This window comes from Abrus precatorius, unplaced genomic scaffold (genome assembly GCF_003935025.1).
Source record: "Abrus precatorius isolate BTA unplaced genomic scaffold, Abrus_2018 Scaffold9, whole genome shotgun sequence".
Lineage (NCBI taxonomy): Eukaryota > Viridiplantae > Streptophyta > Magnoliopsida > Fabales > Fabaceae > Abrus > Abrus precatorius.
The window spans coordinates 31,205,769-31,232,448 of NW_020874439.1; the positions used below are offsets into that span (position 1 = coordinate 31,205,769).

Below are 26,680 nucleotides of genomic sequence, written 5' to 3' on the forward strand. Positions count from 1 at the left end.
TATTTGTGAAAGTATGATGATAGGTTCAATCAGTTGATAGGTGAACGTCTGATAACTGCATATAACTGTCGGTGAATCTGATTCTTCTAAGCAAAAAGATATATAAAATTAAAATAAAAAATGTAAATTTAAAAATTTTGTTTTTATAAAATATTTAAATTTAAATTAACAATAAATACTTTCTTATTTTTATATATTTTTCATTTTAAAAGAACTAAAATTCAACTGCATAAACTACAGATGTCAAACCTAGGGTGCAACAATCGATTAATATTAAAATGTATTGATATTTGGCGATAAAAGTTCATATTTTTGTAATATATATAAGAAAAAGTATCATGTGGAATTTTATTTAATCTTAATTTTCTTTTAATTACTTATCTCATGTTTGAATATAATGCATGTGAAACTGTGCAACTAAATAAGAAATCACGTATCGATTCTTTTAATTTGTGTAATATTACACATGATAATAATTAATATATAATACATTTTTATTAAAAAGTATAAAGCTAATATTATATATTAATCTTATTAAATATTATATATTTTTATCATATATAATATTATATAAATTAAAAAAATTGATTTTGTAAAGCCTACGACCACTGAGTCGGAAAAGCAAAAAGACATCTAATACAAATCACGTCTTTAACTTCTTACTCGTTTATCAAATGCAAAAACATCTATACAAAAGATCCCTTTTATTTTATTTTATTTTTCTATGAAGGGCATACAATATGATGTTTGCTTGCATGAATGAGCAATTATTGGTTCGATTTATAGTCATCAGATACATACAAAACCATCCTATTCCATACCAGAACCTTTGGTTTCTTAAGTTACTTGAAGCTAGCAATATTTTTGTTCTCTTGTGATCATGAGTTGATAATGTATATTAACTCAAATTCTCTAATAGGATATTCACGAACCCAAAAAAGAAGACAATAACAAATGATAGATTGATTAGTAGGCTGGCATTTTGAGCTAGCTAGATTTTCTTTCCTCAAAATTCTCCTGTTGCTAAATGTTTGGATATAAGACGAGTTATATATAGATAAAATATAACATAAAATGCAAAAATATAATAATTTTTTTAAATTAATTATCATGCATTACATGCATGCAGGGTTATAATATATATACGCAAAATATAAATTAGTATATAGTTAATATAAAAATACAATTTAAATTCTATGAGAGGACAACTAATATTCTAAAAACAAACATAAATGATTATAAATAAAATGTTATAATTTATCTGATTTCATTTATATTAATCAGCATAAAAAATATAAAATACATTTGAGAACATTTGAAGTGTCCAACAAAAGTACAACAGAAACACACGCTATTAATTAATTTAATTTGTCTATACTTCCTTATATGATGTTTAGGCATACGTCGCTGCCCAGAACTTAACAATCCAATCGAATATATTAGATGATGACAATTACCTAAGTTTCAGATATTGAAAACTTGAGCTAGCTGAATTGATATTTGATAGCGAGGTTTTGAGGAAACAAAGGTTTTTATCTGCGTTTTGGAAGCTATATTAAAAGAGAAAGCATTTTGGATGCTTTATAACATATACATGATTTTGTAACCGTTTGCTTGTTGTCCATTAATTGCTAGCAGAACTTGACATCATTAATGGAAGCGACCCATTTTGCTTTATCTCTCAGATGTTGTCTCCAACATGAGAATGGAAGTTCTTTCACAGGAAAAACAAAGCATGTCACAATTTGTTGTTTCTCTCAGTATGCCTGTTATAATCTTGCCCTTATCATAAGTCAAACAACTTAACCACGTGCACATCTGGTTCACCAAATTCATCTTCATCTTATCAAACTTTTCCTCTGAATCCATTTGAGCAAGTAAAATGAACATAATCATAATGAATGAGTTAGGATTTAGGATTATGTCACTGATTTCTTTTTATTTTTTAAGGTGTAAATTAAAAATGTAGAAGAAAAATAAAGTGTTAAAAAGCATCTTTTCTATATTATATATATAGGTAAAATATTTCTCTAACGTTCATATCGTTTCGTGAAATAGTTTGATTATTTATACCAGCATTTTTTAACAGTTACACTGTATTTTTATTATATTTATATACTTTTTTTTTTCTCACATCACATTTACAAGTTAAAAAATGAGAAGAAAAAAATCATAAAAGTGTCTCTTCAGGTGAAATGACAATAGGGTTAAATTACGTTGTTATTTCAAGATTAAGAAAATAAATGTGAAAATAAACAATCACAAAAGAATACACTAAGTTATAATTACCACTGTCATGTGCAATTAAAAAAATTAATATACTTTTAGTATAAATTTTAATAAAAACCTATGTGAAATGTATGTAAGAGGAACTTGTAAAAAAAAGGCTGAATTATTCAATTGACTCATTAATAGGGTACATAGTTATAATTCTAAGCTCCTAAAATAATTTAAACTTAGTTCAATTATGCTAATCTTGAAATTAATCACTCACTCAAGGTGTCATGTTAAAAATACAATTATGCAATTACCGTTAGTATAAAAAAGGTTTTCTACAACATAGTTTTACATTAGTTAATAAATTCTTAATAATAACAAGAAATTTTTAATATCATTTATCAAATTAAACTGAGGTAGAAATTAAAAAATAAAAAAATAAAAAATAGAAAAACTGAAATTTTAGAAAAAAAAAATATGTTCAAACTCTCTTTAAGTTTTTGAGTTGAATAAATCTCAAAATGTTAAATAAAATATATGTATATTTTACATAAATTTAAAATTATGTGCTAAAAGTTATATCCTTCAAAATTTATGATTTAAAAATTAAAATTGTAAAAAATTTTATATTAGTTGCTAAATAATTTATGTAAAAGATATTTTTTATATGAGTTATTAAAAAGTTTGATTATAAAAGTGAAAATTTGAAAAAAAATTACATTAACTATTTTTAAAATAAACATAAAATCAATTTAAAATATAATATTTTAAAGATAAGTTCTAGTAAAATAATATAAATTGAAGATGACAAAAATAAATTCATATTTATATTTTCAAGCTTTTGTTGAAACTTTTACCTACACTATTAATAAACACAAACTTTTACTTATATTTTCAAATTTATATTTACATTGTTAGTTACGTCATTAATAAACATAAAGATTAAATTCTTAAGTTATAATTGACAAATATTAATAATAAACATTAATGTTATTGATATTAATATACATTGAAATTATCAAAAAATTATATGCTAAAATGTAAAAGAATAATAATATCGTTAATCAACCTGTTTGCTATAGTCATCCTTAATAAACTTGAAGTCAATAATGAATAAACTCAAGTCAATTACCCTACTCTATAATAAATTAATTAAAAATTAATGTTGACACCACTTCTATTCTTTTAGTTTTAGTGAAAACTCTAAAAAATATTTTAATTTTCGTCCATTAATTTGTGTGTTTCTAATTTGTTGTCATCCTTATTTTTATTTTTATTTTTTATTTTAGTTGTATTGAAGTGATGACATAAAATAGATGTCATTAAAGTGTGTACATATATATGGTTATTTTCTTTTTAGATGACTGATTTGTGATTTGTCTTTAATCGATTTTTTATTTATGCACTTAAAAAAATTACTATAGTATGGTTTGGATAGAGTTAGAGAAGTAAAAAAGTGCAAAATCAACTAAACCTAATGGCCCATGACATTTTAATCAATTTAGATTATTTTTTAAATAAAAATAAATTCAATCCAATCCAACTCAACCCGTTAACACTCTTAGAATCATGATATAGCTATTGGTCTCTGTGGTACATTTTCTTAGCATAATCCTAAATTCATCTCCTCTGGACAAATGTATCTCCATCATTAATCATTAATCATTAATGCAGAACATTTGATAATGGTGATCCATGGCAACACGTCATATTTCCATTCGTAGAGATTGCAACCAATCCATAGAAGAGGGTAATCTCTTCATGAAGGATAGTCCCCCAAAATTTCAATCTAAGTGGTCACACTTTGTATCTTTTGTGTTGCATGAACCTAAAATGACCTGACTCATTCTTTAAGAAAGAAAGTTGATGAGAATGAGACTGAAAATGGACCTATAATTGTCACTACCATTTTTGGTAACCCTGGCCATCCCAATTATACCTCTCTGTGATATGATGATATATTTTATCATTGATGCTTGGACAATTATACACCCCATCAAATTCAATTTAATTTCTTTTCTTCATTTCTTTTAAACCCATGATATGATATTTGACACGTGTTACTTTTTGGTTCTATGACTTTTCATATTTTTGTTACTTTTAATATGTGTTTAATTAAATCAAGTTAAATTAGAGTAAAATTATAAGTGAATAAGAAGTTGGGAAGCTACAGATAATTAATTAATGGTGTTAAAGTGATAAGTAAAAAGTTTAGGCATAAAATATGTAAAAACATAAAATTCAGGTATGCTTGTCACTTATTATGATTATGTTTGACAAAAATAATTGATAAGTTAGTTAAAAGTTGAATGGCTAATTTTAATTTATATGTATTAGCTATAAATTAAAAGCTGCAGCGAGCTAGTTTATTGAATTAAAATATTGAGTAAAGTATAAAAATTGTTAAAGTTGGTAATATGTGTAAAATAGCAAGAAAAGACATGTTTATGTATATTGTTTTATTAAAAAAAATCATTTTTATTTGATAAAAAAATATTTCTTTTGTCTAAATATAGTTTTACTTTTTTTAGTTAATTTTGAACTTTTATTTTTATTTTAAAGATTAAAGAAAGAGGCAAATGAAGACTGAAGATCATTGTTATAATATTGAAGGTAAAAAAAGAAGAATATATATATATATATATATATATATATATATATATACACACACATAAAAATGTATTAAAAATATATATTAAAGTTAAATGAAATGACTAATCAAAGATATTCAACTTTCGATTTATTTGTTTTTTTGATGAAGTTAGATTTTGTGAATATTTAAAAGCATAGAGACTTAAAGTACAGAAATTATCACACCATAAAAAAGAGAGTCAATAACTTAATATTGTTTTGAGTTGTGGGTAAAATAATAAATGGAATCATTTTATTCTATTTAGGAGGGTTTGTAATTTGATTTAGACTAAATTTGAAATAAAAACATTATTTAATTCAATCATTAAAAAATTACGATTACATTTAGATTGATTTAAGAACAATATCAAAATTAAATCAATTTAAACTGTTTTTTTAGTTTGAATTAGATTGATTATTTTTATTTTATTATATTTTAATACATGCTATTTTTTTTGTTAGTAAACAAGTAACATTTTATCAATTAGAATAAAATATAAAAATTAATATAAATTTGGTACATTTCTGATTCAATTTGGTTTAATTTAATTTTAAATATAAAAATATAAAATCAAACTAGACTGCAAAAAATAAATGTAAATTGTTTTAATTTTTTTTTATTAATGAATCGTTTTAATGGTTTTTAAAAAATTGAATCAGTCATTAAAACTTCATTTCATGATGAAAGTTCTGTTAAAAAAGAAAATACAATGCACTCTATGTATATCACATTTTTCTTAATTTTGATGCTTGTTTGCTTTTTCCTTACCAAAGTCGGAAATGGGTCACCTCTTCAAATATTGGGCTTGCATGTTACTCTTTTTTTATTTTTGGTCAATGCTAATTGGTTCTTATTTTGTTTTATGGTTACAGGCATATTGTTTGTATCATATGTTAGTTAGTGCTCAAATGGGCTTAGATTTATTGGGCCTACATATTTGCTAAGCAACCTACACGATGTGCCTTAATATTTTTAGAAATGGTGCTAAGCAAACAAGGGATACATTCTAACAATACTTTGGTTTCTCTTAAAAAGTTATATTTATATTCACGGAAAGAATAATATAATTGAGTGGAATAAATCAATATTAGGTTACCTATTTTATCTGATGAAATATTGAGTGGAAGTACTCTCTTTCAAATTTTGCAATTAATACTTTTCAAGATTAAAATTATATAAAAAATAACATGTGAATTACACTTTATTTTTTATTGTAATGATTTAATTTTTATATTATTATTTTTTGTTAATTTTGTTATAAATTTAGAGAGATAATAATTATTACTTACTTTTTTCTATCACCTTATATAAAATTTTTAAATTTACTGTAAATATCTGTGCTTATATTTATAAAAAAATATTATCTTATATAAATTTTTAAAATTTTCACAAATATCTTTGTTTATATAAAATTCATAATATTTTTATACATACTATTTATAGTTATAGAATTATGTTAAAATAGTTTTAAAAGAAATTTAATGTTTTAATATTTTCGGAGTAATGCTGTATAGCCACAAAAATAGTTAGAATTGACCCAATTTACACCTTTTTTGCAGTAAAAAGGTTCTCCCTCCTCAACAGCCAACAGACATGAAAACTAGGGAAGACAGGCTGTAATTTTATTCTATTTTTATTTTAAGTATTTAAAATAGTAAATTATTTTTATAACAAAAATATATTAAAATAATATAATAGGATGCTTAATATTTTTAAGCAATATTTATTTTTATTATCTCTTTTTTCATTCATTTATTTAATTAATATAATGATTGTTAGCATAACAATCCGTTGTAGTCTAGCTGGTTAGGATATTCGGCTCTCACCCGAAAGACCCGGGTTCGAGTCCCGGCAACGGAAGTAATTTTTTACTTTTGAACCCTCCACACTATACGCAGTATTCTGAGAGAAAAAAGCTATTTTATAATCAATGGAGCTCAGTGTACAAGGCAAAGTTATTTTATAAAAAGCTTAAATAACATCATGGATGTGTGTACAAGGCAATGGTTAACTGTGAGGTCCAAAATGTTCGAAACATTTTTACTTTCAAACACATGATTTTGCTATGTTCCAGAAAAACAAGTCCAAGCTGTGCGTGCATGCCAGCCACCGCATCAAGGGTCAGGTGTCCCATTGGAGTGCTCCTCACCTGCAAAAGTGGATGTTCCATTTGCCAACCGGTTCATGCTATTGTTATTGCTATTGCTGTTGCTATTGCTACTGGTAGAGTAATTTGAATATGGGGAATATGTAGAACCAGGACTGCTTCGTGAATACCGGTTCTGTGAGGCTGTGCTACTTCTTGTTACTTTCAGACGCGCCTTCCTACCCTGAGGAAAAAAGATGTAGTGGATAATGCTTAGTTGTTGTTGTTGTTGCATATTTAGAACTCTGTCAGATCAGTCAAATACGTGCGTTTGATATATGCTACACAATGTATCTTTTGCATTAAGGTGGAAAAAATACACGAATTCAAAAATGTGTTTGGAAACTAATCAAAATTACGCTAAACCACATCTTAAATTCATGCATGAGGCGAGGATTGGATTAAGCAAAATATTTTCACTGAATTCTCAATCATCAACAACAAACACCAAAAAATTTTCCTACTATGTGGGGTTGACATTAGTATTTTATTATGAATCATGGTATTCATGTCCATAGACAAATCATTGACCTCTAAATCCTTCGTAATTGGATTTTCGTATAGTTTTTTGCAGTCACTCTTGATCTTGAGTCAAAAGGCTACCCTCCATCTAATTCACTCTCCTAATTGGTGCTTCTACTAGTATTATCCACAACTCACAAGATGTTATGAATATATGATATGCGACTAATGTTATGGGCATAGAAAAGTAATAATGAGAAAATATTTTATTGAGAAATGTAAAATATTAGAGGATAAAAGAATAACCTTCCCCATGCACTTCTCCAGATGAGGAGCAAATCTCCCAGCCATGATAGATCGATTGCAATTCATGCACTCAAATATTTCATTTGCAACAGGGGGATGAGTTTGTCCAAATATGTCGACCACATACTTCCCGTTTGCTTCATTACTATTACTAGGATCGGCCACCTGAACCCTGGCTTGGGCTGATAACTTCAGTTCTTCATCTTCTTCTTCCAAATTAGAATCAAGCCCAAGCCTTGCTACTCTGTGACACTCTGATGCCACATCAACAATGATGGAGTCCAGGAGATCCAAGAACACATGAGATGAAATCTGCAAAACATCCCAACGGAAGCAAAAGGCCATCAAAAGTACATATGGCAGAAAGATATGCTAGCAGATATAAAGGTTGGCTGTTCAAGATAGACTTTCCACTTTATACATCACTGCAGTGCTGCACCGTCTTTGTTTCACCAAAGAGATGAAACCAAAAGCAACTGAGTGATGATACCCACTGATGTTAAATTTCAAAACATAGCAACTCTACTGAGTCATGGATTTTCATATTTCTCAAGGACTCTGACCAAACAGTGACAGTAGAAAGTCCACCGAAACTAGGATCACTGCAGGTACAGAGTGTTTAATTGTGCCAACAGTCTATGCAAAGGATAAGCTCAGAAACAGTAGAAAGTTGATTCCGCTGATGATGTAAGGCTTAAACAACTTAACATATTTGATAATTATCAAAATATATTCAGCATTATATTAAACTTTATAAATGGAGATTTAACCAAATATAGTTTGCAGCCACAGAAATTTTATTCTTTTCCTCCATTATCGATCTTAATCTTTCTCCTCACTGTTGATCATAGCCACATGAGAGAAGGTACCATCTTTAGGTATGTTATGTTTCAATGTCTTTTCAGCAGTTAATTTAAAAAAAGGGAAAAAAGAACAGGAAAAGAACAATGATCACAAATAGTAATGAAAGACAAAATGCTGTTCAATTAATATTTTCTTCCAAAAGGGAAAGCCTAAATTAAAACCATCAGTGCAATCCCAGAACTTAACTCAGGATTGAGTCTCAGGAGAATTTAAACTGACAGATTAAATGTGCCCAAGCAGTGTAGATAGTACATATGATTCATGATATGATACGTGCAATTTGGTACAAGTCTCCCAGCGATGCAAATCAGAAATGGAGTTGAATCACGTTGTGTATCGCAGGGATCGCACTTGACTCACATGAATCGCAGTTCCAACATGAATTGCACTATTCTTTGTGCTCACAAGTCACTCAAGAAAACAGGTCAGGTTGTGCAACATGGTGTGGAAGAACCATGAAAAAATTACCTTTGTTTTAGTATTTCTACTTGCAGTTTGAGAGGGAAACAGCTGATTCTTACCCTCCATGGATACCAAGACCAAATATTAAACAAAAGGAAACTTGTTTTTCAATTTCTCCACCTTCTACCTCTTACCAGTTACCCCACACAGCAAAAAATCTGTATCCCCTGCTTCTCATACTATTTCATTGCTTTTGACTGGTCAGCCGCTTCTCCACATTTTGCTGCTGATTGCTGACTGTCTCTGCACAAATTTTGTGCTGCCTACTTTCTATTGCTCTATTATTTCTCCTAATTTCCCTGTCTTATCCTGGTATTTATCTACTTTTTTGCTGTCTTTGTGCTGTGTTATTTTTAAGTGTATAAGACACTTCTTTAGCTATATAGTGAACTATTTTTATATTCAAAATCCTAATATACAGATCTTTCTATATGTTAAAATGTTATCATATTTATGCTTTTTAATTATTGATCATGAATTTGTGCTTTTATATTACTTTGTTATACATGGTATTTTTAACTATTGATCATGAATCATACGGCTAGATTTGTGATGCAGAAAATAAGCATTTTGATTCACACTTTGAATCCCAATTTTATAACCTTCCACCGACGCATGATTTCAGCAAAAGTTGGTTGAAGGGTGAAATGCTTTACAAATTGCATTAAAATATATTATTTAATAATTGCTACTCTCATAAAAGCATGTCTATCCAGAATTGAAGAGCACACCTGGGAATGTGATGACAAGTTTTCCTCATTCGGAACAGACATGTGTCTTGACCAAGCGTTTTGGATCCTAATTTACACCCATTATTGGTGAAAGTCAGAAACAACCGCAAAAGCTTTATGTGAGCATAAATAAGACAACAACAAAGGGACCAAACATAGTAACAAAAGGAAAAAAATATTGATATATGCATGACCTGCAACTATTGTGAAGAGTTAATTTGATTTTGGACTTTCAAAATATACCAAGGCATCATTAAAGAGTCTCTAAGATACTAAGACATTGTATGTATATGCTTAAGAAGGCATGGGATGTCCATACAACACATAAATTTCATCACGTAAAGTTCAACTGCAGGCTCTAAGAAAATAAGAATCATGATGGAATTAAGAAAACAGAATTGCTTTAAAAACAAAAAGAGAAACAACAATGAGGACTCCAACTAATTTGGATCAAGCATTTCACAATTAATACCTAAATTTGCAATAAGAAGATCATCCTAAAACTCTATCACCATTTTTTGCTAAGCGTCTAATGTCTCTATACACACACGACAGATGGTGGAGCAACATTTACCTCAACAGTCAACATTGACAAGAAAATATAGTTTAAACATAACCACAAAACATATTCATCATATACATATTGTTTGTCTCAATTCTCAGCCAAGTTCTGTACATTATCTTTCCCCTTTGATTATGTAGAGTTAGGATGACCTATCCATTTCCAGTTTCATATAAATATTCATTCACGGAACAATATTTTGCAATCTATCAGATCCACATTAACAGTAAATACATTATAAGAACATATCATTCACATTTTTGCAATTTCTCTGATTTCTTGCTCAACCCAACACACACACACACACACACACACACACAATCTTAAACATTTAAAATCACAAATTGGCCCTTAGTACTTTACTTGGTGGCAAAAATTACACTAATCAACCACAAAATAAAACTGATCATAAAAAAAGAAAAGGAAAACAATTAGCCTCATGCTAAGGATAAACTGGCACCAATCACCAAAGAGTCCACAAATTAAGAGTGCAATGATACATTAAATGAATTAACAGAAACCCGTTACGGGGAAATGGTTAAGGTTTCTAAAACAACATAGAAACAGGAAAAGAAAGAGGCAAACTCGAACACAGAGAGGAAAGAAAAGAGCTTACAGTTGCAGAAGAAGAAAAGTTGGAACCTTTGTGATAGTTGGGAGAGAGATCACTGAGAATCGTCGAGAGGAGAAGTTCTGACGGTGATTCTGATTCACACCCAACTGGGTTTGGGGCTACAATTTCCAAAAAAAGCTAAAATCTTAGGCTTAGAAATAAAAATTGAGTATATTTGTGTTTGTATGAATTTGATTTTATATATGATTTTTTTTGCATGCATACAGAAAACAATCAAAATTTATATATAATAAATGTATATTAAAAAGTACCTAATATTACTGAATTTAAAAACTTTATAATATTAAAGACATGATTTAAAAAATTATAAATAACTTGTAAATGTAATTTATAAATTTTTATATAATTTATCAAAATAAATTATTTTAACTTATTTTAATAAATTTATGGTTAAATTTATAATATAAGTCATCGTCTTAAAAAATATTAAATAAATAATTACTTAAACACGTTTTAAATGTAGTAATTAAATAAAAATTTAAATTTTTTTTTACATATCGTTAAAAAAAAAACTGTTTCATATAATTAGTTTTGTTTAAAATGAATTTAGTGTAAAATGTTTTATGTTTAAAAATTTATATAAAAACAAATTTATAATAAAATTTAATATCATTTTTTTAGTTTGAAATGACAATTTATTACACTGTATCACATTTAAGATTAAAAATTAAATTTATCATGCTATGAAATTGTTAAATATACTAACATAAATTTTAAATCATGATTATATCTTTAAATTTGAGTTTAGAAAGTTGCATTACTTATTTAAACCATGCACTAAATCATCAAATCAATTTAATCGTTAAAATTATACTAATAATTTATTATGGTTTATTAAATTATAGAACATATTTAAAATAATAATATCATTTTGATCTTTAATATTAAATTAATTTTGTTTGAGTAGAATTACTTTAAATAAAAAAATATTTATATCAACACATACAGTTATATATTTTGATCTACCGTGGGAGTATTTGCATGAATAAGATTGACATAAATCAAATCAGACGTGTCACGTGTTTAAATATTAATTATAAAAATTGCATTTTTGAACCAATCTGATTACTCTTTTTAAAAGTGGTTTAACTTTTGAGCTTTTTTAAATAATTTTTTTTTAAATGTCTTACTTTTAAAAAAATCAAAATATGTCCTAATTTACTTAATACATATTAGAGTGAAACAAATTATAATTTATATATCAATTATCCATAATAAATTTGAGAATGATTATACTAATAACTTAACATATACATGTTTAGTTTAGCATGTTCTTACGTTTAGTCTTAAATTCTAAAAAAGAATAACTTTATAAAATATGACTTAGCAAATGGAGTTGCAAAATGTTATGACCTCTTTAAAAATTAAGATTTAAAAGTTTGAACATGATAATGATAAACTTTGAATACGCACATTATATTATACTATTTTTAACTCTTAAGTGACTTAAGTTTTATTTTTAAATGAGCATGATAATGTTAATTTAAGTACCGTTGTATTAAATTTAAATACGATCTATTATACTAAACTTAAACACGTTAAATACTATAAGTTATATCAGTTTTGAATGATTAATGTTTTATTTTCACATAAATATATTTTATGTTAACTTGAGTATGATCATGCTAGAAAAAGGAGAATAAACTTAAAAATTTCTCACTAAAAAAAGTAAATATTTAAAAAAATTATTTTTTTAAATTTTATTCATATAAAAAGGCTAATTTAAAAATAATATATAATAAATTATGAAATTTTGAATGAAAAAGTAAATTGAATTTTTTGAAGTTGACTAGTTTTATTAAAGAGTTGTTAATGTTTTCGTAATTCTTTCTAAAATTTCATTTTTAATATAAATATTTTTAAATCAGAAAGTTTCCTTGACCTTTATCAAACCAGTAACCCATTAATTGCATAGAACAAGGGTTAATTCGCGTCACAATTGTGGAAAGTTATTGATGACCCTTATGTTTTATTTTCTCTGCTATGAATTCTTTGAATAATATTTTTCTATCTTATTGTGTTTTATTTTCTTTTATGTATATGGAAAATGTGAAATATTTTGTTATTAAGCAAAATGTGTGCCTCGATATTTTCAATTAAAATCTCTTTTATAAATATAGTTAACGAATATATGCATGGAGTTATCTTAATCATATTAAATATATATAGATATATATATAGATATATATATATATATATATATATTATTTATATTTACATGTACGTAATAAATTGAATTGGATGGACATTTTCCTTCCTTCAACTTAGTGGCGAAGTAATTATTTGTCATTTTTTTATCTATTTCATTTTCACTATGGAAAAGCAACTACTTCATAATTAAGAAAACCGTGGGAACATTTTATGTTTATATAAACTAAGCAATAATCTAATAAGCACGTCTTTCGATTTGTTTAAATTTGGATTTTATGTTTTTTATGTTTTCCCAAATAGATTATAAGGAAAACACTTAGATAAAAGACTAAACATGTACTTACTACTTAAACAGCTGTGAAAATATTCTTAAATTATAAAAGTGATTCCTATTTTCATATATAAGATATATCAAACAACATAAGCATGGGTTTGGTTTTGTTTAATTTTGGTATATTTTTTATATTCGAATTCCCTGATTTAAATTTAAAGCAGGTAAGATTCGGTTTTTGACCTCAAAAAAATAATATAAAAAATAGATAAAACTTATCTTATAAGTTAAAAATTATTTATATTTTTAAAAAAATTTAAAAATGAATTATTTAATTTATAAAGAAAAATTTATTTATTTTGTATAGATTAAATAACAAGTGATTTTGATTGGTGAAGATTGTGATGATGTTGGATAAAAGCATAGTGTGAGAGGCAAGGGTTTGAAGAAGGAGGCGAAGCAAAGGTAAACGCCAATCTTCGTCATAGTTATTGTGATCATCATTAATCTGAGTACATGCGGTGGGTAAACTCCAGCCTCAAACAAAATTGATAAGATAAAGGGGTCAAACCAAACAAATTAATAAACGATAAATTTTATTTAAAAAATTATATTAAAGGGATATTAAATTTTTTGATAAAATATATTAATAAAATGAATAATTTTTTATTAAAAATTTATTATATCTTAAAATATAAATTATACTAAACACTTCTATATTTTAATAAAAGCTCATTATTTTTTCATGTTTAGGATATAACAATTTTATTTTATTTGATATCAGTCAACCTAATCTCACTATCAAAATTTACTCTTTATTAATTTTAATTTAAGTATTCATCAACTTTATTCAATAAGAATAAATATTTCATAAAAATTATAAAATGTATTGTAAAATGAATCACTAGTTTTTTTTAAAAAATTGTACTTTATAAAAAGTCAAAATCGTATTTACATTAAAAAATTAATAATTTTATTAACTTCAACGACAAAATTTAAATATACAAAACTAATAAATTTTTGTTTAAAAATTATTTGTTATAATTTTATATTTTAAGTTTAATCAAAATTTATTTTAATAAAAATAATTTTAAAAAATTATTTGAATTCAAATATAGGAGTTAAAATTAACAAAATTGACTATAATAACTTTTTCTACAGTGACTGTGTGCCCATCTTACTTTAACCCCGTCCTTGATATTATTTGTAATATTAGGTGCGCGATATATAGTTAGAAGATTTTGTTATAGTGCTATTTATGAAAATGTCGTTATAATTTAAAAAATTTAAAAATAAAAGTTTTGAAGAATTTTAAATAAAAATTATAAAATATTTTCTTTATATTTAAAATAAAAATTACCATTAAATATATCTTTTTCTTTCCTTTCTTCTTCGTTAAAAATTAGCTCTAAACAATGTCTAAAATTATAAATTTGACCGTCTCTCTCGAAAGTTAAACCATGATTAATTTCAGAAGCAGGTTAATCAACCAGTTAGTGAGATAAAAAATAATTCAAAGTGTTTTTTTTTATTTTTATCGAATATGCCTAAATTACTGTACCCAGCACACCTTCAAATTAATTAGTACCTTTTTTACATTTTTCTGTATGGTTACAATTTTTTTTCCTGTTTTATTAAATGGTGTGTAGATCGGTCAGTCATTAACTAGATATTGTCAATAGATTTTGTAAATCTTAATTTTTAAAACTGAAATTAAGAAATAAAAAAATATTTACTATATTAAAATTATTAAAATTAATAATTTTTTTGCTACGAATTTACTATTTGTACGTGGTAAAACTCAATCCTAAAAAATTAAAATTTTTATTGCCAACTAAGTTTGTAACTCAACATTGCTTCAACAAAAAAATCCAACGTGAAAGCACTTGTGATTGTAAATGTATGAACAATAGGTATCCTTTAGTGGTCCTTCCTTATCTCGCGAGCATACATATATATATATAGTATTTCAAAATTATAGTTAACATTCATTTGGTTTCCATGAATGTATCAATGTAATATTTATATTATTTTAGCATTTCATTTCAAATAATGAAAATGAATAATACGTCAAACCCTGTAAAGGATTAAAGTATTGGAAATGCAAGTTTGAAGTAATTAAGTAGATAAAGTATTTCATCTTTTGAACATGTACAATGCAGAGACCAAAACATTATTTGTATAGAAAATAGGAAAAGAAGACGATAATTTGGACAGCTTTGTTTTATTATTTGTCGCTATGCAGTAAATATATGGCCCTACATATAAATGCATAAGGAAAAATACTAATGTGAGTTTGGAGTAGAAATCAGACCAATTGAATGATCCAAAAGAAACGTTGTTTGTTTGTTTGCAACTGATATTTGATTATGGAAAGTTTTGGATTAGGCTCATCTTATTCGAGTAAAGTTAGATTGGATTATTATACTCGTACGTCAAACTTTTGTCTATCAAATTTAATGTAATTATATTTTCAAGATTCGAATATAAAATTACTCCTTCAGGTATAATAGTCTCCTAATTATTTCCAGTAATTTAAATTTTAATGTTGTTTAAATTAAATTAAAACATACATATGCCTTTTTTTTTCTATCTAATAATGAATATATTTTACATGTGACTATCTTATTTGAGATAACAACATTCACAGCTTGAAGGAGTTATATTTTTTAGCAAAAATTATTTGCATATACAATACTTAAATTTAACATACACTATTTGAATCAACTATCTATTTATATACACCTTGTTTGTTTATTTTTTAGTACATATTTAAAAAGTATAAATTATTAAATGAAATATTAAACATTTTATATATTAAAAATGAAAAATATATACATTCAGTATTTTTAATCCAATAATAAAATAATTTATTAAAGAGTAACTACTACTTCCTTTTTAAAGGAATTAGTTTTATAATTATACCTATAGCCATACCCTAGATCAAAGACAAACAAATTACATGTTTTTTAGATCTTTTATAATTTTTTAAATTATAATTATTAATTTCGATTTGTGAATAATCATTTTAGATATTGTTTTATTTGAGAACCTCATATTAATAATAATAATAATAATTAGCAGGGTAAATTTAAGTAGTGTATCGTGTTCAAAAAACAAGTTTAATGAATACACTAAAAACTGTTTTATCTTCGCATAGAAAAATGTTTATGATAAGGGGCAGACACAACAAAGTAAAAAAAAAAAAAAACTCTAACTATGAGATTTCTTTCTTTTTTTTACACAGTTTACACCCAAAAAATGAGTATCACTGCATAATTTTTCTAAAATATTTTAAACATAAAAAAGTGAAAACAACAAATGGGCCACCTGGTTCAGCCGAACTAGGCTGCAAGCACTGTAGTCGTACCCTTAAAATATTCCCAATCATCAAGCAAAGAAGAAAAATACAAAAAATCAAGGAAAGCATTGTTCATAGGAATGACATACCAACAAAGAAAGAAAAGAAGGAAAAACAATAGCCAGAGGAAATTAAGAGTGAATAAGAAGGTTTGTTGCAAAGCCAAACAAGTGCGACCATTTCGTGCATTTTGAAAGAGTCAATGTTTCATACTTGCTTTCCAAAAACTTGACATAGAAGATACATATGAAGATAATATAAGCCTTAATTATTATTATCATCATTATTTGCTTTCTTTTTAGTCCATTGCTATGTCTCCTTACACTTCTTTCAGTCCTCAACAACAAGATGAGGTTCAATTCTCAGACGACAAGCACTTTGCCCTACATGGAAAGATCTTGCTTCTTGGTTTTATCATCGTCTTCTTTCTTATGTTGGCGTTCATCCTCATGATTCCGTGTCTCAAGAACCGTGCTAGGCGTTCTCGTGACTCAGAAACTGATGAAGACTCCATTTCAGGCCAGAATAACACCCCTTCACAAAGCTGGTTCAGAAGAAGAAGAAAAGAAGATGTTACACTATGCCAATTCTCCATGCAACAATAGATATTAGAGCAAGATAAGTGCTTCAAATTCCATGTTGATATAGTTTGATTTAGTTTCTCGTAAGCTGGAGTATAAAGTGAAAAAGTTGAGAATTATTTATTATTGTTGATTTAAATTAAAATATTTTACAAACAAAATCAATTTTAAATCAACAATTAATAAATATTTACTTTCTCATTTTAAACTTCTCTTTACCACATTATTAGTGTAATTAAGTTTGATATACAGGTAGAAGAAAGTTCGTATTGTTGGTCATATTGGTAATTAACTTGTGGTGGTGTACTCTTCCTGTTTTGCATGTCAATGTCATACTACACCTTATGGTATACACACATGCAGCAAGTTGAATCATATCAACATCCTTGGTATATTTACATTTTAGTCCTTGTGGAAACCTAGATTTGTAGCTGGGTCGTTAACTCTGTTAATCAGTTATCTGTTATACATAGTATTCTTGTTCCTTAAAGCCTACTGAACCTGTCTATTTTATAGATATACTTGTCTTCTTGCTTGTTTTAGATATGAAACTTTAGATCGATATGTTGATTTTTCTCTGCGGAACCATTGTTGCACTTGCACGCTGGACTATTTGTACTAGTGAAAGAAACAAATATAAAAAACCAAAATACTTTGTTCATACCTCATCAAATGGAGAATAGAAATGGGGTGTGATTTCGCCAGAAGAAGAGGTTATATATATTTTTTTTTAAAAAGAAAAAAATATAAAAAAGTGGATATGAAAAATTAATTACTATAAAAAAATAATAAAGATAAAACGCTTAATTAAACGACACTGACCAAAGTAAAACATACCTAAATATTAAAAGCACATATTCATTTTAATTTTTTTAGAGATTTTAAAAAATAAACAAATATAACATTCCATAAAGTTCAATGGAGATAAGAAATGAAACATTTACAACAAAAATGAAAATTACTTATAACTTTTAAAAGCTTATTTTAATAAATTTTTTAATGTTTTATCAAAATATTTTTTTTTAAAAATAATTTATAATCAAATTTGTTACATAATTTTTTACATTATAATAATTTATTAAATAAACATTTAATTATAAATTGTCAAACCCGAGAAGCAAAAAGCTCTTACTATCCCTCCTCGTCATGTATGAAGAGTGGAGGAAGATATTTGGTGCTAGTAATTATGAAATCACATTCGATGGATGAAGATCAAACGATTCAAATTTATTTGTTTCCTTTCATCAATTTTAGAATTTAAACCGTTTGATCTTCATCAAACAGTTTTGATTTAATAAGTACACCAGCTAAATCAAATCGAAGTCCAATAACAGTGTATTGAAAGTGAATTATAAAGTGGTGGAAAGGGAAGCAGCTCAGCCTTTTTATCTATTTGTGCCTGTAAAGTGCTCCATTTGCAAGATTAAAGTGTAGTGTCTGAAGCAACAATAAAAATACAACTAAAAAAACATTTTGGTCCTGAAACATTAAAGTTGGTTATTTTAATATTGAAAAATGTTAGCAACACATTATTATATCTACTGCTAACTAAAATTTATTAAAAACTATAAATATTATACAAGTCTCACTAACATTTATTGAAAATTACAGATATTAAGTTTCATTGTCTTTTATTTCTAAATTAATGTTTTTCTTTCATATATTTTTAATTTTTAAATAAATTTTAGTCAATAAAAGGTATGTTAGAGAAAGTTTATTGCCGATATTTCTCCAATATTTTAGAAGTTTTTTTTATAGAGCATAGACAGAAACTGATACCAAGGTTTCTAAAGCTGCAATTATCATTTTGGACCCTACACATTAAGTAACATTTCTAATGCTAATAATGGAAATGCATATGAAATTTGTCCTACCTTTACCAACATAATAAGTGGATGTGTTTGCTTTGTGATGATTTAAGTGTTATGGTTCATTTGGAATAGAGGTTGCTTTTCCATTTGCTTGGGTAGAGTTTTGCTTGATGGTTGTTGTAGGTTTTGGTATTAAGATTTCGAGATGATGATACGAGGTGAAGGAGGCTAGTGGTTTTATGAAGAAAAAAGTGATCTTCTAAGCTTTTTTCATAAAATATCCAAACAAATGGGCCCTTAGTTGGCCTTAGAGAAGAGTGAATATTCCAGTCTACGAGAGTCGATAATTCTCACGTGTCTTTTATGAGGACCCTCCGTAGGACAAGTTCCTTTAACACACTGTTTGATTCAGCTTTTGTTTTAATATTTATTTTTTAAAATTCTCTCTCTCTCTCTCTCTCTCTCTCTCTCTCTCTCTCTATATATATATATATATATATATATATATATATTTATTTATTTATTACAAAATATATATTTGGTAAATTAGGCAAACTAAATATGATTAGTCTTACAAAATTTATTATCTTGTTTTCCTTTTTCAGTTGATACTTTTCACTGACAATTGCAAAATTTTCACATTGTAAACATATAAAATGGGAATCGAAACATAAAATCAAACCAAAGACAGTTGCTATTTCCTAAAAGGTGTATGTTGAAATACATTGCTATTCACAATGTCTTAACTCTCAAGTTTCAGTAACAATCCTCAAACAGTATTGACAAAGGTTGAGCTAATCCTGGTTAAAATTTCACATTTTCTAAGAAAGAAACATCAAAACAATAATCATATCGCGGTTATAATCCGATATATCCATAGCTGGGTTGTGAACCAGAATTGTAAGCATTCATGTATATAACATACATAAGAGTTAAAATTGTCTTATAGTATTGATGGTGAAGATACACTACAAGAACCAATGTGTTTTATCTGTTAAACAACATAGGCTACTTAATGTATAGAAATAGAATAAACATTCTAACCAGAATGAAAGATGTAAAGAACCAATTCCTAAAATTTGCTGATTTGTTTTACAACAATATGCTTAATCTCAGAAAACGATACTTCCCACCAATATGGAAGTGAGGGGAACTGTTAGGTTGTCATCAAGCGCTGTGCTGATAGGAAGGGACTCCACAAGTGCTGAGACAGTGGACACAATTAGAAAACGTAGAACCAAGTTCCAGCTTCCCTCAATAAATCCAAATGAGGAAAAATACCACATATACCTGTCAAAACACTAATTGTTAATAGGACCATAGATTTATGGCATGTTCAGATTGGCATTCCACTCAAATGTGGACCTATTCCAATGTTACAAGTTGTAGTTTTTATATTAAAACATGGTTATCAAGAATTTCCAATGAAAACACATTGAAAAACTTATAAACATATATTCAATTTAGAAGTTAAAACTAATAACATTGAAGTAAACGTGAATCCATGACCATTTAAACATGAATCTAGACACTCTAATAAAGCAACAGAAGTCCTTAGAAGGTTACCCAACAGAAGCTAAGAATCCAGCTAATGCCATTGCAATTGAACCAGCGTAAGACTTGTTTTGGTTGTAAGGTATCTTTTTACCACCAAATCGCCTTCCAACAATGTCAGCGATGCCTGAAACAGCATATTAAAAATAAGAATCAGAGCCAGTCATTCTAGGGAATAAAGGATAAGGCTTCTCTGCTCTTGACAGTGATGTAGAGGTGATCTTTTTATTTTGTTTTTTCTTTTCTAATTCTAGTACTTTTAAAGGAACTACTAGTGAATCTAATATATAGCCTAATTTCAGTAAAATTGGCTGTGGCAACATTACCATCTCCAGCACACAGATTACATATTGCAGCAATGGAAATAGGTGAAGTTCTCCAGTATATTATGGATGCCAAAGTAATAGTCGTGGCATAATACAGTGGTCCTTTAAGAAGTTCCCTGGTGCAGTAGAAAAACAGAGAACAAATGAAGAAATAATGTAACGACAAATGATCAATTACCAATCAATGGAAATTCAAATAAAATGTTTGTTTTTATTCTCAAGGACATCTCACAGCGCAAATGTTTAGCCTGGCTGGTAATTTATACCATCACAAACCTGTTTTATAAACCATACATCATACAAGAAATACCGAATTCACATGGACAATATTGCAACCTGTAATCTCCAAATCTGCTCATTGATTTCACTGTGGCCTCATCTTTCCATATTCCAAGTCCAGTAACAAGCATACGAATTATATTGACTCCCGGAATGAGAGCAGCAAAGAATGAAGCCCTATTGTCTGTACTGTAATAGTTGAAGAAAGGTCATGGAAATGATAACTGAACTTTGAACAGGCTCATAATTCATAAATTATACAATTACCTGAAAAGTGGCCAGCAGAGCATGAATAACAGCCCAATGGTTATATGTACAAGTTTCCTATTTAATTTCTAAACATAGAAAAATAGTTTATGAGAATTCTGAAGATGTGAAGAAGATAATTATTAGAAGAACAGCAATTCAGCATCTATTAAATGACAAACTACAAAAACCTGTGACCATCTATAAAAGATAGCAAAGCACAACGAAAAGTAACCAATATAATGCACGACTTTTTACTTCTAAAATGATAGACATCAGTATTAAAGAGAGTCAGCAAGATAGCAAATAAGAGTTTTTCTTCAGAAATTAGTATGATGGTGATACTGATAATAACACTATTTCCACAAGCTCTAACAATCTTTCTGAAAGTGCATGAGTGCCAACACGAAAAAGCCTGATGAAAGGAGTAGCCCTTTCCATGATATTAATAGGAAATTCATAATTTTCTCTTGTCTAAGCTTGGCCGTGGTGAAGTACATCTGTTTCTGTTTTAACATTAGAATTTCACCTCGATATGAGCTTAAATGGCAGGTTACATAAGTAAAACTCTAATTTTGATGAAAAAAAATACTAAAAATACCTGTAGAACTAAAATTACTTACAGAACTATATTTAAGCTTTATTCTATTTTAAATGAGTAATACTAGTAATATATTCTCTAAGAAACTTATTATTATTAGCTATCATTTATTAAAAATCATGAAAGTCTCACTTCTAATTTAACAATTTTCACTGATTCTGTTGTAGTTTGGAGTAAATTTCAAACCAAGTTCCGAGCCCTCCTCATTTTGAAATGACATTCCTTAAACAATAAAAGGTTTTGTTAACTTCAAACTGAGTTAAGCATTCACAAATAAAATTAAAAAAATAGAGTTATTGTAGTTATTATATTGAAGTGATAAAACACAGCAATAAATTAAATTCTCACGTTCCAAAAGCATGAAAAATACTTTACTAGACAATGCTTTTATCTTGCCATAGTTCCAATACATCCGTGAACAACAAATTACAAGAAAATAGGCATTTCCAACAAGCCCCCATAGTTGTCACGCACTAAATTGGCACAAAATTCCACACCCCAACACGATTATCCTTCAACTTAACCCCACCCCAGAACCAAAAACACAAATTTTCAAGAATCAGGAAGGAAAAAAAGCAGAGAAGTAACTCACTAACACACCTGGTCAAAGAGGCCTCGTTTAGCAGTTTCTTGCCACAATCTAAGGGAGGACAAGGCAACGACGACAGAAAGAGCAGTGGCATAGATGTCGGAGACAAGAGGGTCGTGGTGAAGCATGGTGGATCGTGGTGGGGTAGTGGCGGAGAAGAAGGAGTAAGAAGAAGCGAAGAGTGAAGTGGGTTTGAGTTTGGTGAAAAATGGGGCAGAAGCAGAAGAATGGAAAGTGGGTCTAATGGTGGGTGTGAGAAGAATAGGGACAGAAACATAAGAAACAGAGTCAAACCTGATCCTAGTTATCATGTTGGAACCATGAAACATGATGATCTCAGCGATTCTTCGTCAACTCGCATCCTCCCATTTGATTTTGATTATCCAACCTCCCATCACAAAGGAAGGTGCAGCCAGAGTGTGTGACTTTGTTTTCAGAGAGATTCTTGTCTGCTTAATTAATTATGAATTTAATTTAAATATAATAATATTTCAAAAATTTTATAAATTATCATAAATAAAAATTAACTTTTATAGTAATTAATATATAAAATCATATTTATAGTATATTTTAATTTTTTTTTACGTTAATATAAGTTTAAAATTTTTTACATTAATTATCCATTATTATAAATTAAATAAAAAATTTAAATCAAGTATAAAAAATTTTAAATTTATATTGTGTATGAAAAATATATATATTTTTAATTTATATATTAAAATTAAATTTAATAAAAAAATATTAATAATATATTTTTAACACTTTTTAAATTATTTATTAAAAACTATAAAATTGACGTGCATTTTTAAAAATACAGCTCTGAATTCATTAATTATTGGTTTTAAAAATATTATGTGACTTAATTTTGAGGGACACTTGTCTGGGATTAAGATTTGGTGTCGTGGTCCTACACATAGTCAATGGAGCGAGGGCACTTTTACACCGTTAGATCCATCTAAAAATATCATTTGAGTTTTTAAAATTGTAGAGAGTTGTATAATTTTTAAAATTTAGACTTTGTAAAAAATTAAAATAACTTACCTTAGCGTTCATAATTGAACCGGTCATTCTTAAAATGACGTGTTGCATTAAGTCTTTAACAAATTATAAGTGACGTGGTGCGGACCCATGAATTCAAGACACAGTGGAAAATCCGGCCCTATATATATGTTAAAAATCTAGGGCCTTTAATTTTTAAAAAAATAATATGAAGAAAAAAGGGTTTTTTATTTAAATAATGTTTTTTCAAAAAAATTAAATTACTAAATTATAATTTTTTAAAACTAATTTTCTATTTAGATAAATTTAGCTACGTGGCATAAATTTTACTATGATTATTGGTAAAAGAATTTTTTTTTATTTTAAAAATAAATTTTATCACTAAAAATGTAAAATTTATATTTTTTATTTTTAAAAATAAATTTTGCCACTAAAAATATAAAATTTATAATTTTTTTATTTTTAAAACAAGTTTTGTCACACAATTTATAATTTTTTTAAAAATAAATATTTATATTATAACTGAATTATAATATTTTCACACATGTAAAAGTTTTTATAAATTTTACATTTTAAGTAGTCAAAACTTACTTTTAAAAATAAAAAATTTATAAATTTTGTATTTTTGTGACGATATTTATTTTTAAAATAAAAACTATAAATTTCACATGTTTAATGATAAAATTTATTTTTAAAAATAAAAAATGAATTTTTTACATTTTTAGTGATGAAATTTATTTTAAAAATAAAAAATAAAAATTTTGCCAACAATCATAACAAAACCTATGTGATGCGGCCAAATTTACTCCAAACAAAATTTTTTTTTAAAAATTATGATATAATAATTTTTTTAAAATATATTTTTTAAATAAAAAATCCCAAAAAAAGGGCAAATCTTTTTAATACTCTCCAAAACTGCATTTAAATTTTGGTAAACTGGATTTAAATCTGATAATTTTATATATAAATATGTATTTATAAAAGAACAAATAATATAAAATAATAAAAATTTTAAGTTATAGAGAAGTTAAATACAAATGAATTCTAAAAATTAAAAAAAATAAATTAATTTTAGTTTATAAAAAGAAATACTTATTCAATTTACATATTTTCATTCAATTTAAACTACAAATTATGACTTGAAGTCATATAACTTTCTATTAATTCAGCTATGTATTCATTAATTTTTAAATTTAATTTTTCATTTTTAACAATATATAAAAAATCTTTTGTACACTAATGTTTTATTTTATATATAAAAAATAATATAAAGTATAATATTAAAAAATTATATATTCAAAGTATATTACTTATATCACAAGTGGATTTGTCCATTAAAGTACATTATAGTTACTTCAGGTGGGTTTGCATTGATATTATTATTTTGAAATATGAATTTTGAATTTTTAATCTATTAGTATATATAATAATACTTGATAATTTGATGTGCATTGCTTTGTTGTACATAGAACTTGATAATTTTATGGTGTTAAGGTTATTAACTAGTTTTATGTTAAATTTAAATTACATTTTTAGATTTATTTTTTTTAGGAAAGTAGTTACATTTTTAAACATCAGGACAGGAGTCTTAACAAAAACATTAATGTATACTTATTTAGTTTTATCTTACTAATTATGTTAGCTCTCATTTGCAAATAATTAATTACTGTTATGAATTGAAAAATATAAAGATAGAAATATGATACTTAAATAAGTTAAAATAAAAAGGAAAAACTTCAATTAATTATTTAAATATAAAGAATGTAATAAATAATTGATTAAATAAAATAATTTTATAATATTTTAAAAACTCATTTTTAAATTATGTAGAATATTTAATGTAAAAAATAAATAATTAAAAAATGATTTCAACGTTTTGTACCTATTTCACTTTCTCCCAGTTTGAGAAAAAAAATTTCCCTCCTTTTTCTTTTCCCCAGTCAAAGACATATCTGATCCTTCCTTCTTTCCTTTTTAATTTTCTTTTCTTTAAATACATTTTCAAAAAGAAAATAAAATTATTATTCATTTAATTTTAAATTTAAATGATTAAAAATTTACCATATAAAATACAATGATTTATTATATAAAGATATATATATATATATATATTTAATATGATAAAAATTTATTTACCATGAATTTAATGTTTTGAAAATGTGTGAGATTGACTAAATTATTCAATGATAAATATTAATAAATTTTTGTATCAATTAATATTTGATGGCAAATTTTATTATTAAAAGTAAATGATAATAATAACTGTTATTACCATAATAATTTTTACTTTATTTTTCATTTTTATAATATTTGAACATTGTTGCTTTCAATTTTTAATAATATTTTTTATTGTAAAATATTACAAATAATTCAAATGGCAATATTTGGTATAATATTTTTATTACTTTTTTAAAGTACACTATTATTTTTAGTTATTTATTGTTTTATAACATTTATTATATACATATATATATATATATATATATATATATCCGCTAATTTATTTTCTCTATTTAATTTTAATTTCGGAACTAGCACAACTTTATCTATGAATCTTATTAAATTTAATAATACTTTAATAATATTTTTATACTGTACAAATCTTATTAAATTTAAATATTTTTTAAATACATTATTGTGTACAATAATAATGTAGTGTATAATCTGTTATAAAATAATCTCTAATTACAAAATAAAAAATTAAAATTATTGTTAATTTAATCATAAAAAATAACAATAAAATAATTACAAGAGAGAAAGATATAATAAGAGAGAAAACGAAGTTAATGCTTTTTACTTTATCATAAATAGTTACTAAATTTAAATATTTTTGAAAATTTTATCTCAACAGAATTTAAATAAAATAAATAATAAATTTAATTAAATTAAATTTGA

At 26.1% G+C, this 26,680-nt stretch overlaps 2 protein-coding genes and 1 non-coding gene across 4 annotated transcripts; 1 reads left to right on the plus strand and 2 right to left on the minus strand.

Annotated features, from left to right (window-relative positions):
* Positions 1–6,636: 6,636 nt before the first annotated feature.
* TRNAE-CUC lies at positions 6,637–6,709 on the plus strand. Its single transcript has one exon. It is a non-coding gene; the product is annotated as a tRNA-Glu (tRNA).
* Positions 6,710–6,800: 91 nt separating this feature from the next.
* On the minus strand, positions 6,801–11,168 carry LOC113849926 (ataxin-7-like protein 3). Of its 2 annotated transcripts, none has more exons than XM_027480177.1 (4): positions 10,999–11,168; positions 9,821–9,887; positions 7,764–8,075; positions 6,801–7,179 (listed from the first exon to the last, which is right to left on the minus strand). In XM_027480177.1, the coding sequence occupies exons 2-4, from the start codon at positions 9,860–9,862 to the stop codon at positions 6,964–6,966; spliced, it is 570 nt and encodes a 189-aa protein (XP_027335978.1). In that variant the 5' UTR covers positions 9,863–9,887; positions 10,999–11,168; the 3' UTR covers positions 6,801–6,963. The 2 variants fall into 2 exon arrangements, with proteins under 2 accessions (XP_027335978.1, XP_027335979.1); XM_027480178.1 differs by having other exon boundaries at positions 7,764–8,365.
* An 8,874-nt stretch (positions 11,169–20,042) lies between these two features.
* LOC113850147 (probable phytol kinase 3, chloroplastic) lies at positions 20,043–23,181 on the minus strand. The gene is made up of 6 exons (XM_027480535.1): positions 22,798–23,181; positions 21,618–21,685; positions 21,408–21,539; positions 21,072–21,187; positions 20,758–20,872; positions 20,043–20,481 (listed from the first exon to the last, which is right to left on the minus strand). Exons 1-6 carry the CDS (start codon positions 23,113–23,115, stop codon positions 20,304–20,306), a joined length of 927 nt encoding a protein of 308 aa, XP_027336336.1. The 5' UTR covers positions 23,116–23,181; the 3' UTR covers positions 20,043–20,303.
* Between the last annotated feature and the right edge of the window lie 3,499 nt (positions 23,182–26,680).